At 37.7% G+C, this 17,465-nt stretch overlaps 3 protein-coding genes across 3 annotated transcripts in view; 1 reads left to right on the top strand and 2 right to left on the bottom strand.

The window, feature by feature from the left end:
- SLC38A6 (solute carrier family 38 member 6) overlaps positions 1-1,842 on the bottom strand; it is a 68,450-nt gene extending 66,608 nt beyond the window's left edge. Inside the window, exons 1-2 of the mRNA XM_061182654.1 lie at positions 1,626-1,842; positions 389-519 (exon numbers count right to left, since the gene is read on the bottom strand). Coding sequence (XP_061038637.1) covers positions 389-519; positions 1,626-1,730 — 236 coding nt within the window. The 5' untranslated portion in view covers positions 1,731-1,842. The remainder of the gene's footprint in view (positions 1-388; positions 520-1,625) is intronic.
- Positions 1,843-1,945: 103 nt separating this feature from the next.
- On the top strand, positions 1,946-15,785 carry TRMT5 (tRNA methyltransferase 5). The gene is made up of 5 exons (XM_061182648.1): positions 1,946-1,977; positions 3,139-3,794; positions 11,614-11,738; positions 14,705-15,359; positions 15,733-15,785. Exons 1-5 carry the CDS (start codon positions 1,973-1,975, stop codon positions 15,783-15,785), a joined length of 1,494 nt encoding a protein of 497 aa, XP_061038631.1. The 5' UTR covers positions 1,946-1,972.
- MNAT1 (MNAT1 component of CDK activating kinase) overlaps positions 2,138-17,465 on the bottom strand; it is a 229,753-nt gene continuing 214,425 nt past the window's right edge. Inside the window, exon 8 of the mRNA XM_061182650.1 lies at positions 2,138-2,186. Coding sequence (XP_061038633.1) covers positions 2,150-2,186 — 37 coding nt within the window. The 3' untranslated portion in view covers positions 2,138-2,149. The remainder of the gene's footprint in view (positions 2,187-17,465) is intronic.

Genomic DNA, 17,465 nt, shown 5'->3' with positions numbered 1-17,465 from the left:
TAGGAAAAGAGAAGGAGATGGAGAGAAATGAAAGAATCATGTGCTTTATTTACACTCACAAAATCGCTATTTATAAGTAATCTGCATGGCTGATAAACTTTGATTTACTTTGGCCAACTTGACACAACAAACAAGCCACTTCTTAAGATTATAAACAAGTGTGGATCAAGTTTCCATTTTTTAAAATTAGCCACACTTTGGATGAAACATACAAATTATGTAGCATCCCTCCAAGCTACAGACTAGCAACAATACAAGAGGAAAATGCTAAAACCCCAGAAATAACTAGAAATTGTATAATATCAGCTTCTGCCGCCTACCTCTTTGCTTCTCAGTGTACTATAAAAATGGAAAGAAAAAAAAAAGTAAAATAAGAAAAAAAACTCACCTAAATCCAAGGATACCAGTATGAGCCATAACATAAGCTAAGCCAAGGATGCCACTTCCCATGATGGCATTCATCAAATTAAACACTGAGAAACCAAATGAAACACCTGGGGATCCCTGTCTGTGAAGTTCCTGTAAGCACACAAATTTAATAAAGTGTTTGAATGGTGAAGTTCACATTTCCTTCAGAAATGACTGACAGGTTATGGAGAAAGTCTCTTACAAACCACAGGCATCATGTGACATACTAGCTGCTCAACCAGCGCTGGTTTCCTTTCCTTCCCTTCTCACCGCTCACTAGTGCAGCTCCAGGAACCTAGTTTCCTGGGAAAATCATTGCCACCTGCACAGAGACCCGGTAGGCTTCAGGAAGAGCCATGACTAACCAACCTTGTGACTGCAAAAGATGATGATAGGGTAAGACGGGGTGGGGACAGAGAGCAGGCAGATGGCCTCAAGCTCACGGGATTACTGAATCCCTGAGTCAGCTTGGAGCTGCTGTAGACAACTGTTGCTCCCCAATTACTAGGACTGCAAGACTAATCTCTATTTATACACTCAATGAATTAAGTCTGCCCAAATGGAAGGATGGTCAGGAATGCCATGCAATGACGATATAATAAATAGAAGCAATTCACATTGCTCTGGCGAGGATACCCCCAGAAAACACTCTCCCCTAAAACAGCATTCGGGAAAAAAGTCCTAGAAACTGTTACTGCCCTGGGACTTGAGTTAAAGAGCCGAAATGCCCACTGCACAGGCTTTAGGGCCAGGGAAGTGCTACATACTTATTACCAGGCCACCTCCGCTCCTTCACGGTTAAGGGTCTTTGTATTAAGATGTTTACAGGTCCCCAATGACTAAGCGGAGAAAAGAAAAATCTTGTGACTCTTGCAAAAAGCTCACAAGACTAGTGGAGGGAACGAGAAGCCGACAAAGATACTAACAAACAGCAGTGAATTACATAACCGCGGGGCTGCTCCCCTGTGGGGTCCCCAGCCTCCACCCGCTGCTGCACCTCTACCACCTGAGCCTGCACCTTTACTTCAGCTTCTCTTTCTAGGACACCTTAGGCTCCTATCACATTCATGAACTCCGCCAGATCTCCTCGGAATCTCGGGCCTTTGGGCCCCAAGCCCTCAGCTTCTCCCCTCTCCCCTTGCCATCCCCTTTCTTTTCCGGGTCTTATTTGGCAGGCACTTCAGAGAAGTGCCGGGAAGCGTGTGGAGCGAACTTACGTTGCTAAGCAACGGGCTCAACTCTTCCGCCTCCGCCTCTTCGGGCTGCCTGGCAGAGACAAACCAGCCGGGCTCAGCGTCCACGATCCCCCAGAGCGCCTCCATGCTGCTCACTGGCCGACTACCCAGTCCATCTACAAGCTACTACCCCAGCCCTCCCGTCGGGTAGTCGCGCCAGAGGCGGAGCTATGCTCCCGGCCCTTCCGGGTTTCCGTACCTCACCAGGGCCGGGAAGAAAGGAGGACTCGACGTGATCTGATGACGCTCGCCCCTCGGCGGCGAACATTGATGGTGTCATCGAGGGCCCGCCCACCTGCCGGCGACCCATTTCCGAGCTGCACCAGAGCATGAGGTGAGGGTCTGGTCTTGGAGCCAGCTGCTGGGTGACGCAGAGAAATGGGATGGTGACGTTGGTGAGGTGGCGGCCGCGGTGCCCTTGATAGTTCGAAGAGGCTGAGGGTCCGGTGGCGATACCGGTCCGCTCGGGGCTGCTCTCCGCCTCGCGCTCTCTGGGCGCGGAAACGTCACGAGGTCACCCACCATCCGGTGCGGAGCCTAGGTCTGAGTACGGGGGAGTGAGGAGTGTTTCATCTTTTCAAAAGCTTTCCGATAGAGCCTTTAGCCACATTTTACATGCGGAAAGCCGAGACTCACAATAAGTAATTTACCCAAGATCACACATCTGGTTAACTTCTAGACCCAGTTTGAACCCTGACTGTGAACTTTGACAGTTGCTTTACAGGGTTCCCGGGCAGGGCCCTTTCTTCTGACAATTACTTCTTCGGTATTCCAGAAGGCAAAATTAATAACTGATACTGCTACTGGGATGTGCATATAACACTTAGCAAAGTTCTCGTCCTCAAAATACTGAAACCTCTAGTTATAGGCAGGACTTGTGGCAGTAAAACATCTAAGACGACATAGAAATAGATTAAGAGCGCAGGCGCTGGATTTTAATCCTCGCTCAGCCACTTACCAGCAACGAGACTTCGGGTCAATTAACCTACTTCTGAGCTTTAGTTTACTCGTATACAAGATGAGAATGTGATACCACACACCTCCCAAGATTGACAATGTGCATAAAGCATTTAGTACAACATCTGACCCATTAAGCATCCATAAGAATATCCTTTTAAAAATTGACATTGGTAAAATCATAAATATAGTGACCATTTCGTTTAGAGATGATCCTTTAACTTAAACTTCAGCCTTCTAATCCCAAACACGTTCTGTAGAAAATTGTGGGTGGGGAGGTTTATTGACTATAGGGAGGGTGATGGATCACTAAGCCCTAGTCCTGGCAGCAGGTGGATTGAAGGTTCAAATTTTCCAGTCATCCTATCCTAGAAAAGATAGTATACTTCTCACGTACCACTAAAAGTTTTAATTATCAGCATTTAGCAAGCTATTTAAAACAGTAGTGAATTTAAATTTTTATTCTCAAGACCTATTGTGAACATGTTAAGTTAGTTTGTAACTTTATGGTATTTCTTTTAATGAATACTTTTTTTAGGATCTTATGGAGGCCATTTGGATTCTCAAGAAGACTTCTCAAAGTGGAAAGCTGTAGAATAACTGAATCAGAATCATTGATTCCACTAGCTTGGGCATCACTGATACAGAAGCTTAGCAGAACACCTGGTATTTTCTTGTTGGATCAAAGAAAAAGATTCTCAACCATGCCTGAAATAGAAACAAATCAGAGAGACTCTGAATTGTTTTCACCACCCTCTGATGTTCGAGGAATGACAGAACTTGATAGAACAGCTTTTAAAAAGACAATCACCATCCCGGTGCTTAAAGTGAGGAAAGAAATAGTCAATAAATTGATGCGATCCCTTAAAAGGGCAGCACTGCAGCGCCCAGGCATAAAACGTGTGATTGAAGATCCAGAAGATGAAGAAAGTAGACTAATTATGCTGGATCCTTATAAAATGTTTACTGATGATTCCTTTGAGAAAGGAGAACTCAGTATTTTAAAGCAGCTGAATGTCAATCCACAGATATCTAAATATAACTTGGAACTAACTTATGAAAACTTTAAGTCAGAAGAAATCTTGAAAGCTGTGCTTCCTGAAGGTCAAGATGTGACTTCAGGGTTTAGCAGAGTTGGACATATTGCCCACCTGAACCTTCGAGATCATCAACTACCTTACAAGCATTTAATTGGTAGGTGTGTCTTAGTAATATTCACATATTAGAAAGCAATTAGCAAGTTCTAATTTTTGTTAAAATAATTTTTTTTAATGCCGAATTACAGAAGCAGGACATTTTATCATTTTAATTTTAAGCTGGATCTTAAGCTACATATTCTTTCTTTTGAGGGCCATTTTGGAATACTCTTCCCAGAGTCATAGCAGTCTCTAAATATCAATTCACGTTTTTGTGTACACAATACATAAGCATAAACTTGAATCACTTGCTTTTGTAGAACTCTTTGGCAGTTTATTATTTTGGTATACAGGACTTATTAGTCCTTCAGGACTATGTTGAATGCTAGGTTTCATGAGTGTTTCATAGTCAGAAGGGCAAGACACTGTTTAGTCATGCTTTCATTGATTCAGTTAACTGAGCCTCTTCTGTATGTCAGGCACCATACTTTTTTAGTGCTCCTAGCCTTTTAGAAACAGTGCTGTGTATGTCTTACCTCTGTAGCCCAAAGTTGAAGCGTGGGTCTTTTATGCTTTGGGATAAGAAAGAAGTAGAAGACTAATCAAAATCGCACTTGTCCTTAATATAAATATTTAATGCCCATGCATTCTCCAGATTAATTTTTTTTAATGTAGAGTAATTGTCAGAACTTCTGAGAATTGTTTTCAGCTTTAAAATGTAGTGCTCAGTGTTTTGCATGGGTAGGATTTCAGAGCTATGCTATTATGCATTTCCTTTGTTTTTATTGATGAAAGGAGCTGATAATGCATAGTGATAACATAATAAATACTTAAGGAGATCCTTATAATTATGACCAGGTGCAAATGTCAAGTATAGGCTTTCCTATGAGTCATTGCCTATCCTAACTCAACATTCCTTTTAGCACTCTTATTTTATAAACTCTCTTTCATAAAGGGGCACTCATAGATTACAAATGAAATATTTTCATACAGTGGTAATTCTAAAGCTATTACTATAGACCTTCAGAATATGTGTTTTTTTTTCATTCCTCATTTCAAACTAACTTCTGTACCTTAAAAATTGAGTTCTGATACCTGAAGCAGAACAAGATAAGAACAACGATTGACAAGAGTTTATTGACATTATCATATTCAAAATCAGGTACTTAATTATCAGAGAGAAATTGGACAAATTCTGGTTGTATTTAAGCATATTTGTGTTATGGAGTACTTTATACTAACTTACAGATCAAGTTATCTTTCCTTATACAATGAGATAGTGTATAGATTCTTTTTTTCTTTTTAATTTTATTTATTTTTTTATACAGCAGGTTCTTATTAGTCATCCATTTTATACACATCAGTGTATACACGTCAATCCCAATCTCCCAATTCATCACAACACCACCACCACCCCCTGCCGCTTTCCCCCCTTGGTGTCCATATGTTTGTTCTCTACATCTGTGTCTCACTTTCTGCCCTGCAAACCGGTTCATCTGTACCATTTTTCTAGGTTCCACATATATGCATTAATATACGATATTTGTTTCTCTCTTTCTGACTTACTTCACTCTGTATGACAGTCTCTAGGTCCATCCACGTCGCTACAAATGACCCAATTTCGTTCCTTTTTATGGCTGAGTAATATTCCATTGTATATATGTACCACATCTTCTTTATTCATTTGTCTGTCAATGGGCATATAGGTTGCTTCCATGACCTGGCTATTGTAAATAGTGCTGCAATGAACATTGGGGTGCATATGTCTTTTTGAATTTTGGTTTTCTCTGGGTATATGCCAAGTAGTGGATTGCTGGGTCATATGGTAATTCTATTTTTAGTTTTATAAGGAACCTCCATACTGTTCTCCATAGTGGCTGTATCAATTTACATTCCCACCAACAGTGCAAGAGGGTTCCCTTTTCTCCACACACTCTCCAGCATTTGTTGTTTGTAAATTTTCTGATGATGCCCATTCTAACTGGTGTGAGGTGATACCTCATTGTAGTTTTGATTTGCAGATCTCTAATAATTAGTGATGTTGAGCAGCTTTTCATGTGCTTCTTGGCCATCTGTCTGTCTTCTTTGGAGAAATGTCTATTTAGGTCTTCTGCCCATTTTTGGATTGGGTCGTTTCTTTTTTTAATATTGAGCTGCATGAGCTGTTTATACATTTTGGAGATTAATCCTTTGTCCGTTGATTCGTTTGCAAATGTTTTCTCCCATTCTGAGGGTTGTCTTTTCATCTTGTTTATGGTTTCCTTTGCTGTGCAAAAGCTTTGAAGTTTCATTAAGTCCCATTTGTTTATTTTTGTTTTTATTTCCATTACTCTAGGCCGTGGATCAAAAAAGATCTTGCTGTGATTTATGTCAAAGAATGTTCTTCCTATGTTTTCCTCTAAGTTTTATAGTGTCCGGTCTTACATTTAGGTCTCAAATCCATTTTGAGTTTATTTTTGTGTATGGTGTTAGGCAGTGTTCTAATTTCAATCTTTTACATGTAGCTGTCCAGTTTTTCCAGCACCACTTATTGAAGAGACTGTCTTTTCTCCATTGTATAGCCTTGCCTCCTTTATCATAGATTAGTCGACCATAGGTGCGTGGGTTTATCTCTGGGCTTTCTGTCTTGTTCCATTGATCTATATTTCTGTTTTTGTGCCAGTACCATATTGTCTTGATTACTGTAGCTTTGTAGTATAGTCTGAAGTCAGGGAGTCTGATTCCTCCAGCTCCTCTTTTTTCCCTAAAGACTGCTTTGGCTATTTGGGGTCTTTTGTGTCTCCATACAAATGTTAAGATTTTTTGTTCTAGTTCTGTAAAAAATGCCATGGGTAATTTGATAGGGATTGCATTGTACCTGTAGATTGCTTTGCGTAGTACACTCATTTTCACAATATTGATTCTTCCAATCCAAGAACATGGTATATCTCTCCATCTGTTGGTATCATCTTTAATTTCTTTCATCAGTGTCTTATAGTTTTCTGCATACAGGTCTTTTGTCTCCCTAGGTAGGTTTATTCCTAGGTATTTTATTCTTTTTGTTGCAATGGTAAATGGGAGTGTTTCCTTAATTTCTCTTCCAGATTTTTTATCATTAGTATATAGGAACGCAAGAGATTTCTGTGCATTAATTTTGTATCCTGCAACTTTACCAAATTCATTGATTAGCTCTAGTAGTTTTCTGGTGGCATCTTTAGGATTCTCTATGTATAGTATCATGACATCTGCAAACAGTGACAGTTTTACTTCTTCTTTTCCAATTTGTATTCCTTTTATTTCTTTTTCTTGTCTGATTGCCGTGGCTAGGACTTCCAAAATTGTTGAATAATAGTGGTGAGAGTGGACATCCTTGTGTTGTTCCTGATCTTAGAGGAAATGCTTTCAGTTTTTCACCGTTGAGAATGATGTTTGCTGTGGGTTTGTCGTATATGGCCTTTATTATGTTGAGGTAGTTTCCCTCTATGCCCACTTTCTGAAGAGTTTTTATCATAAATGGGTGTTGAATTTTGTCAAAAGCTTTTTCTGCATCTATTGAGATGATCATATGGGTTTTATTCTTCAACTTGTTAATATGGTATATCACATTGATTGATTTGCGTATATTGAAGAATCTTTGCAGCCCTGGGATAAATCCCACTTGATCATGGTGTATGATCCTTTTAATTTGTTGGATTCTGTTTGCTAGTATTTTGTTGAGGATTTTTGCATCTATATTCATCAGTGATATTGGTCTGTAATTTTCTTTTTTTTGTAGTATCTTTGTCTGGTTTTGGTATCAGGGTGATGGTGGCCTCATAGAATGAGTTTGGGAGTGTTCCTTCCTCTGCAATTTTTTGGAAGAGTTTGAGAAGGATGGGTGTTAGCTCTTCTCTAAATGTTCGATAGAATTCACCTGTGAAGCCATCTGGTCCTGGACTTTTGTTTGTTGGAAGATTTTTAATCACAGTTTCAATTTCATTACTTGTGATTGGTCTGTTAATACTGTCTATTTCTTCCTGGTTCAGTCTTGGAAGGTTATACCTTTCTAAGAATTTGTCCATTTCTTCCAGGTTGTCGATTTTATTGGCATAGAGTTGCTTGTAGTAGTCTCTTAGGATGCTTTGTATTTCTGCAGTGTCTGTTGTAACTTCTCCTTTTTCATTTCTAAGTTTATTGATTTGAGTCCTCTCTGTTTGTTGATGAGTTTGGCTAATGGTTTATCAATTTTGTTTATCTTCTCAAAGAACCAGCTTTTAGTTTTATTGATCTTTGCTTTTGTTTTCTTTGTTTCTATTTCATTTATTTCTGCTCTGATCTTTATGATTTCTTTCCTTCTGCTAACTTTGGGTTTTATTTGTTCTTCTTTCTCTACTTCCTTTAGGTGTAAGTTTAGATTGTTTATTTGAGATTTTTCTTGTTTCTTGAGGTAGGCTTGTATAGCTATAAACTTTCCTCTTAGAACTGCTTTTGCTGCATCCCATAGGTTTTGGATCGTCGTGTTTTCATTGTCATTTGTCTGTCGTTATTTTTTTATTTCCTCTTTGATTTCTTCAGTGATCTCATGGTTATTAGTAACGTATTGTTTAGCCTCCATGTGTTTCTGTTTTTTACGTTTTTTTCCCTGTAATTGATTTCTAATCTCATAGCGTTGTGGTCAGAAAAGATACTTGATATGATTTCAATTTTCTCAAATTTACTGAGGCTTGATTTGTGACCCAAGATGTGATCTATCCTGGAGAATGTTCCGTGTGCACTTGAGAAGAAAGTGTAATGTGCTGTTTTTGGATGGAATGTCTTATAAATATCAATTAAATCTATGTGGTCTACTGTGTCATTTAAAGCTTGTGTTTCCTTATTAATTTTCTGTTTGGAAGATCTGTCCATTGGTGTAAGTGAGGTGTTAGATTCTCCCACTATTATTGTGTTACTGTTGATTTTCTCTTTTATAGCTGTTAGCAGTTGCCTTATGTATTGAGGTGCTCCTATGTTGGGTGCATATATATTGATAATTGTTATATCTTCTTCTTGGATTGATCCCTTGATCATTATGTAGTGTCCTTCCTTGTCTCTTATAACATTCTTTATTTTAAAGTCTATTTTATCTGATATGAGTATTGCTACTCGAGCTTTCTTTTGATTTCCATTTGCATGGAATATCTTTTTCCATCCCCTCACTTTCAGTCTGTATGTGTCCCTAGGTCTGAAGTGGGTCTCTTGTAGATAGCATATATATGGGTCTTGTTTTTGTATCCATTCAGCTAGCCTGTGTCTTTTGTTTGGAGCATTTAATCCACTCACATTTAAGGTAATTATCGATATGTATGTTCCTATGACCATTTTCTTAATTGTTTTGGGTTTGTTTTTGTAGGTCCTTTTCTTCTCTTCTGTTTCCCACTTAGAGAAGTTCCTTTAGCATTTCTTGTAGAGCTGATTTGGTGGTGCTGAATTCTCTTAGCTTTTACTTGTCTGTAAAGCTTTTGATTTCTCCATTGAATCTGAATGAGATCCTTGCCAGGTAGAGTAATCTTGGTTGTAGGTTCTTCCCTTCCGTCACTTTAAATATATCATGCCACTCCCTTCTGGCTTGTAGAGTTTCTGCTGAGAAATCAGCTGTTAACCTTATGGGAGTTCCCTTGTATGTTATTTGTCGTTTTTCCATTGCTGCTTTCAATAATTTGTCTTTGTCTTTAATTTTTGCCACTTTGATTACTATGTGTCTCAGTGTGTTTCTCCTTGGGTTTATCCTGTATGGGACTTGCTGCACTTCCTGGACTTGGGTGGCTATTGCCTTTCCCATGTTAGGGAAGTTTTTGACTATAATCTCTTCAAATATTTTCTCTGGTCCTTTCTCTCTCTCTCCTCCTTCTGGGACCCCTATAATGCGAATGTTGTTGCATTTAATGTTGTCCCAGAAGTCTCTTAGGCTGTCTTCATTTCTTTTCATTCTTTTTTCTTTATTCTGTTCCGCAGCAGTGAATTCCACCATTCTGTCTTCCAGGTCACTTATCCATTCTTCTGCTTCATTTATTCTGCTATTGATTCCTTCTAGTGTAGTTTTCATTTCAGTTACTGTATTGTTCATCTCTGTTTGTTTGTTCTTTAATTCTTCTAGGTCTTTGTTAAACATGTCTTGCATCTTCTCGATCTTTGCCTCCATTCTTTATCCAAGGTCCTGGATCATCTTCACTATCATTATTCTGAATTCTTTTTCTGGAAGGTTGCCTATCTCCACTTCATTTGGTTGTTTTTCTGGGGTTTTATCTTTTTCCTTCATCTGGTATATAGCCCTCTGCCTTTTCATCTTGTCTATCTTTCTGTGAATGTGGTTTTTGTTCCACAGGCTGCAGGATTGTAGTTCTTCTTGCTTCTGCTGTCTGCCCTCTGGTGGATGTGGCTATCTAAGAGGCTGTGCAAGTTTCCTGATGGGAGGGACTGGTGGTGGGTAGAGATGACTGTTGCTCTGGTGGGCAGAGCTCAGTAAAACTTTAATCCACTTGACTGCTGATGGGTGGGGCTGGGTTCCCTCCCTGTTGGTTGTTTGGCCTGAGGTGACCCAACACTGGAGCCTACCTGGGCTCTTTGGTGGGGCTAATGGCGGACTTTGGGAGGGCTTACGCCAAGGAGTACTTCCGAGAACTTCTGCTGCCAGTGTCCTTGTCCTCACGGTGAGATAGAGCCACCCCGCCTCTGCAGGAGACCCACCAACACTAGCAGGTAGGTCTGGTTCAGTCTCCTATGGGGTCACTGCTCCTTCCCCTGGGTCCCGATGCACACACTACTTTTTGTGTGCCCTCCAAGAGTGGAGTCTCTCTTTCCCCCAGTCCTGTCGAAGTCCTGCAATGAAATCCCGCTAGCCTTCAAAGTCTGATTCTCTAGGAATTCCTCCTCCCATTGCCAGACCCCCAGGTTCGGAAGCCTGCCGTGGGGCTCAGAACCTTCACTCCAGTGGGTGGACTTCTGTGGTATAAGTCTTCTCCAGTCTGAGTCACCCACCCAGAAGTTATGGGATTTGATTTTACTGTGTTTGCGCCCCTCCTACCATCTCATTGTGACTTCTCCTTTGTCTTTGGATGTGAGGTATCATTTTTGGTGAGTTCTAGTGTCTTTCTGTCAATGATTGTTCAGCAGTTAGTTGTGATTCCGGTGTTCTCGCAAGAAGGAGTGAGAGTACGTCCTTCTACTCCGCCATCTTGAACCAATCAGTGTATAGATTCTTATAAATTTTTTAAGTGCTGACAAAAATGTAGACTTTGATTATAGGGCATCAGTATACCATTGCCGGTGTACTTTATCCTTGTAGCTTTTTCTGCTCTGGCAAATATTTGACATAAAGAACAATTTAAGTAAATGAACATTTTATTTAGATAAAACTCTAAAGAATCTATGTTTCTTTTATTTGAAAACATTATTTTGCTGGTATGTGTTTCTAAAGTGGAAGTATCTGTTTCAAATACACAATCAAGCATACATTTGGTTTGAGGCCAATGAGGACAGGCTGGTGTTTTCTGGGACCATTTGTTCCCAAAGTCCTTACATCTCTTCTTTCTATTTTTTAACCAATTCCCTATGGTCTACCTGTTTGCTTACTGCTGTATTGATACATTTGAGAAGACTAAGTAAAAGACATGGAAAAATATTAGGTAGAACAAAAGTCCTCAAAAAAATTTTTTTATAAATGTACCCACACATTTTTTGTGTGTGTTTGCATTGGGGGCTGTCAGACATTAACTTTAGTAATCTGTTGAATTTTTAGAATTGCATGCCTCTTTACACACACTAGATGCAGGTTTTGTCTATAAACCAAAAGAAAATATCGTTGACATCAATTTCATATTTGCAGTTTTAGCTTTTATTTTGCAACCAAAAGGCAATATTTATTATGAATTCTCTGCTTTTAGGCCAAGTTATGATTGACAAAAATCCAGGAATCACCTCAGCAGTAAATAAAATTAATAACATTGATAATACCTACCGAAATTTCCAAATGGAAGTGCTATCTGGAGAGGAGAATATGATGACCAAGGTATGGAGTATTTTATTGTCTCCTAATATAGTGTATATCTAGATTAATGTTTGAAATCAGAATAGATAACAAAGATTAAGAATATATAATACCCAGTATTGATGAATATGTGAGAATGTGAGCATTTACATATACTATTGATGGGAGTGCAAATTTGGTACAGTCAGTAAGAGTATATGGTAATATATTGCAATTTTGAATAGATACATCCTTTGACCTAGCATTCCATTTATAGGAAGTTATCTCTAGGATATAATTGGACAAAACTGTAATGATGTACGTACTAGGTTCTGCATCATTTTGTTTTTTTTCCTTTTTTGGTTGCGCCGCGTGGCATGTGGGATCTTAGTTCCCCGACCAGGGATCAAACCCCCACCCCCTGCAGTGGAAGCACGGAGTCTTAACCACTGGACCGCCAGTGAAGTCCCTGCATCATTTTTATAATAAAAAATAAAACAAACGAAGAAATGGAAACAACCTAAATGTCATCAGTAGAGAATTGATTACATTTTGGTGTAACAATACAATGGAATACTCCATCATTAAAGATTATTTATATTTAGCTCCATACTTAAAATAAATTGTCCACTGACACGTTAAGTGACAAAAAATAAGTTGTAGAACAGTATATATAACATAGTTCCATTTTAACTATGATAATTTTAAGTATGTAAATATGCATATACACCAGAACATTAACAGTGAGCATATTTTTATTTGGTATAGTTACTGGTGACCTTTATTATCATCTTTATACTTTTCTACTGAGCACATATTTCTTTTATAAGAAAAACAAATCTATTTCAAAGAAAAAATAATTTAAAATATATAGGAATAGATTCCTGGTATAAACCACTTTCTCATCTTCCACCCCCAAAATCCTCTGGAGTGTTGGATATAATAAACTTTTTTTAAGCCCCTTAGATAATTACATGTTAACATTATGTGAAATTTTGTACCCAAGCTAAGAAATAGGTTAAACTCTCTCCATAATTTTAATAACAAAAGCCACTCTTAAAATGTTAGTCATATCTTTTAAACAGGACTTTATAAATCTCAGGAGAGAACTTATGCAAAATAATTTTAAGATTCTGGGCCAATATTTCTCCAGAATTTAATAGTGTCAGAATATTAAAATACCATTTACGACACACTTACTTTTAGGTCCTGAGCTAAATGCTTTAAATATAACAAATCCTAAGAGACCCACAAGATAATGGTTGTTGTTATTCATATTCTCTTTATGCAGATGAAATAACTAGGAATGACTGAGCAGAGTGTTTGGAGCAAGGCTTCCGACTCGAGTCCATGCATGGTCTTTCCCTGTATACCAAACCTCCACTGCCTACTACTTGTGTATAATGTATGAGGTCTGTTATGGCAAGCAAGATTTGAATATGAATCCTTTGGTAATAACAGTGCTTATCTCAGCCGACACGAAAACCTACTAAACTTTAGGCATACCCTGATTGAACATTGTGCATGTTCTTTTCTTGGTACTGACCCTTAGGGTAACAGATAGTATCATTCTTCTCAGAAAGAACATCTAAAAGTTCTGAGAAACTTCTGTAATTTTATAAATGCCTTGTGATTGATTTCCTAAGTCAACTAAAGCTTGTTCTTAAGGACATACTTTATACCTAATATTTATACTGTCAAATAAATGTAAAAACTCAGTATAATTTCTTTGCTCCAAACAGAATCACATTTAAGTTTAACTTTAGGAGTTCAAGCAACATTTAAGTAGTATGTGTGTATATTGTGAGGTAAAAAGATTCCTAAAGTGAATCTGCTGAAAGTAATGCTTAACTAAGGGAGCGAGATATCAAAGACAGCATGATAAAACCAGAGCGATACTTAGAATCTAATTTTTTAAGCTAGAACTGTGATTCACACTAAAGAGCTTAAAAGGGGAGTAGAAAGGAGATTTCGGAAAAAGCATCCCAAAACATATTTGAGTGTTCCAGGTTATATACCTAGAAAGACTTTTAGTTGGCAGAATCATAAAGAAACATTTCCAACACTGGAACCTTAATAATATGGCCAGAGCGTCTGATGTGGTCAGGAAGAAAAAAATATATACAGATTTGGAATTAAGGTCCATGAAGAGAGAATACAGAAGATATCTATCAGATTTATAGAACTTAGGAACTTTCTGGCCTTTGATTCTTCATCTATTAAAATAAGGGGCTTAAGATGATGGGTGAGGTCACATTCTTCAACTGTAATTTTAGTTTTGTTTCCTATTTTCTATCATGTTTATGATAGTCCCCAAAGAAATGCTGCAAAGTCTTAATTTTGTTCAAGACTTAGCTTCACTGTATGTATTTAGTTTATCCATGAAAACTCAGATTTGGGAAAGGAGAAAATAGGGGAATAATTTGTTCTATACACTGGCTCTATTTATAGACATGAAACCTGCAAAGTCCAAGTAACTGTCTGAAAACATAGCAAAAATACCTCCAAATTCAATGACACATGACACATCTATCATGACTCCCCCTGACAAACTGAAAACTAAGGAGGGAAGCTTGTTTGCTGTGTGGAAGTGCTGTCTGCAACTTAGCTACCCACCATGAAGATATGTGTAGTGTGTTGTTTCAAAGTATAGGTTTTTTTCTATCAGGTGACAGGAGAGAGTATAATTAAGCCAGTCAATTGGCCTATCCGAAAAATTCCTAGTGTGATTGGAGAACCACTTTATAGCCCTTTAGGATGAGACGGAGAGCCATTTGGCTTTGAAGAGATAACTTTTCTCATGAAAACGTCTAATGCAAGATATTAAGTGGCCTCAAGTATAGCGTAAACACCAGAATTCTAATTAAAATGCCTTTAAATGCACTGGTTTTTTTGCTCTTAATAATACTAAATTTAAATGTGTGTATGTCTGTGAGTGCATCCATCCAATATCAGTGACTAGAACTTAAGACTAAGCAGTTTAACCAAAAGCATAATACCTTTTTCAGGTTCGAGAAAACAACTACACTTATGAATTTGATTTTTCAAAAGTCTATTGGAATCCTCGTCTCTCCACAGAACACAGCCGTATCACAGAACTTCTCAAACCTGGGGATGTCCTATTTGATGTTTTTGCTGGGGTTGGGCCCTTTGCCATTCCAGTAGCAAAGAAAAACTGCACTGTATTTGCTAATGATCTCAATCCTGAATCCCATAAATGGTTACTACACAATTGTAAATTAAATAAAGTGGACCAAAAGGTGAAAGTCTTTAACTTGGATGGGAAAGACTTCCTCCAAGGACCAGTCAGAGAAGAATTAATGCAGCAGCTGGGACCACTGTCAAAAGAAAGAAAACACTCTGTGCACATTGTCATGAACTTGCCAGCAAAGGCTATTGAGTTTCTCAGTGCTTTCAAATCACTCTTAGATGGACAGCCATGCAGCAGTGAGCTTTTTCCCATCGTGCACTGTTACAGCTTTTCCAAAGATGCTAATCCTGCTAAGGATGTTCAGCAACGAGCTGGAACTGTGTTAGGCATCTCCTTGGAGGCATGCAGTTCAGTTCACCTAGTAAGAAATGTGGCCCCTAACAAGGAAATGTTATGCATCACTTTTCGGATTCCTGCTGCTATACTTTACAAGAACCAGACCCTAAATGGAGGTGAGCAATCTCTGGGAAGTTAAATGTAAGCTGTAATACTTTTCATATAACTTTCTGGGGCTACATATATATTTTATATTATTTTTTAAACTTGGAAATAGGTTAAACTAATTCTAGATAGATATTTCAGTTCAAGACCCCTTGCCATTCAATTGTGACTACTTTCTCACAATTTTACAAATTTTAGTATGTTGTACTGTTCAGTCTAGTAGAAGTCTACTTCATTAAAATAATAAATCTGCAGGAATGTTACTATTCCATGTGTAAGTTTATTAGATTAAAAATCTTTAAAATGCCTGTATTATTTGCTTTTTAAAAGTATTTTCAAATGTTAAGTATCTTACCTAATATAGGTTTTCTGGATTTGTTACAGACAATCATGAAGCTCCACCTATTAAACGCCAGAGGACAGATAAAGACTTTTAGGAAGAAAAAACACAAATTGCTTCAATCACTTAATTGGAAATATTTTCTCCAGCTCCCCACTAGACCTTTATGTAGTGAAATATCATTTGTATGATTTCTAATATTTTAGCATTCAGTTACTTTAGTATTGAACCCTTATATTTTGCCCTAGCTGTCTTATAAATTGGGGATTATCAAATTAAAATTTAAATAAGTCTACTAACTACATTTTTATCTGTTATAATTATATCATCAAATATATCTAATATTTTATTAGATAAATATGTTTAAATAGTCTTTCTCTTGGGAAAATAGTTTTTGAAGGTAGGATAATTGTGTGCTAACTAGGAAAGAACTAATCATTTTACAGTTATCCTTAGTTGAAGAGTGTAGCTAAGTTTTATATAAGTACTCCTACACTATTACTACAAAAGTACTAACAAATGAGATTATTTAGATCAGAGATAGGCAGACTATGTCCAGCAGGCCAAATCTGGTCCACCACCTGTTGTTGTATGGCAGGTGACCTGAGAATGGTTCTTACATTTTTAAATGGTAGAAAAAGATTCAAAAGAATAATATTTTGTGACATGAAAATTATATGAAATTTGAATTTCAGTGTCCATAAATAAAGTTTTATTAGAACATACCATACTCATTTGTTTACATACTGGCTATGGCTGCCCTCATGGCATAACAGCAGAGTTGAGTAGTTGCAACACAGATGGGATATGATTCTCATCACTTCATACTGCTGCTCAGCACACTACAAATCACAGTGACACAGTTATAACTCAACAACATTTTGAGTGCCATGTGTATTGCCAAGCTATAACATTTTATTTTACTATTACCAGTATGTATCCCTCATTCCAAAATAAGAAAAGTAGCCATTCATGTTGTGCTTTTAAGGCACAGTAGAGTGTGAATTTTTTTGACACTGAATTAGATGACAAAGCATCCATACCTGAGCTAAAGTACAATATACTTTGACATTTCTCAAAGAAGTACTCATCACAGTATTTCCAACTCACAGGCAAGCAACTGTCAGAAAAAATTAGATATTTAAACTGGAAATTCATGGCAGAATTTCTTCACAAAATAAAAAATGTAAGTGAGGCTACAACCAAAGTAAGTCTCCAAGTGACTCTTTTGTAAGCCAAGCAAGGAAAACCATTTACTGTCGGTGAGTTAATTGTGTTTGAAAGCAGCAGTCTAAGAAATGTGTTTGGAGAAAGCAAACTTGTCTAGGACTGTTGGCCTTTTGGCAAGGACAGTTGCTCAGAGTTGAGAACATTGTGAGCACCATCAATAGTCAAAAAGGTAATGAGTCCAAGTAGTTCTTTACTCTTGATGAGTTGATAGACATTACTAATACTGCTCAGTTCTTGTTTATTTGAGACGTCAATTCTGACTTTGAAGTTACTGAAGAATTAGCCTCCATGAATACTCTGCACGGAACAACTACTGGTGAATACTTTCAAAGAAACTGAGAAAACTAATTCTGTAAAACCTGAAGTAGAATCTGATGTGTTATAACTGATGATGGTTAAAAAGAAAAGTGTGAGGTAGAAAAAGCTCTAGTTGGAAAAATTTACAAAGCTTATGAAAATGCACCGTGTTTAAAACCTATAGTTATTCACTATATTATTCACCAGCAAGTACATTGCAGCAAATATTTGAATCTATCATGTGTTAGTG

Source organism: Eubalaena glacialis, chromosome 2 (genome assembly GCF_028564815.1).
Source record: "Eubalaena glacialis isolate mEubGla1 chromosome 2, mEubGla1.1.hap2.+ XY, whole genome shotgun sequence".
NCBI lineage: Eukaryota > Metazoa > Chordata > Mammalia > Artiodactyla > Balaenidae > Eubalaena > Eubalaena glacialis.
The sequence above is the reverse complement of the archived record's forward strand: the minus strand, read 5'-3'. Positions and strand labels throughout refer to the sequence as shown.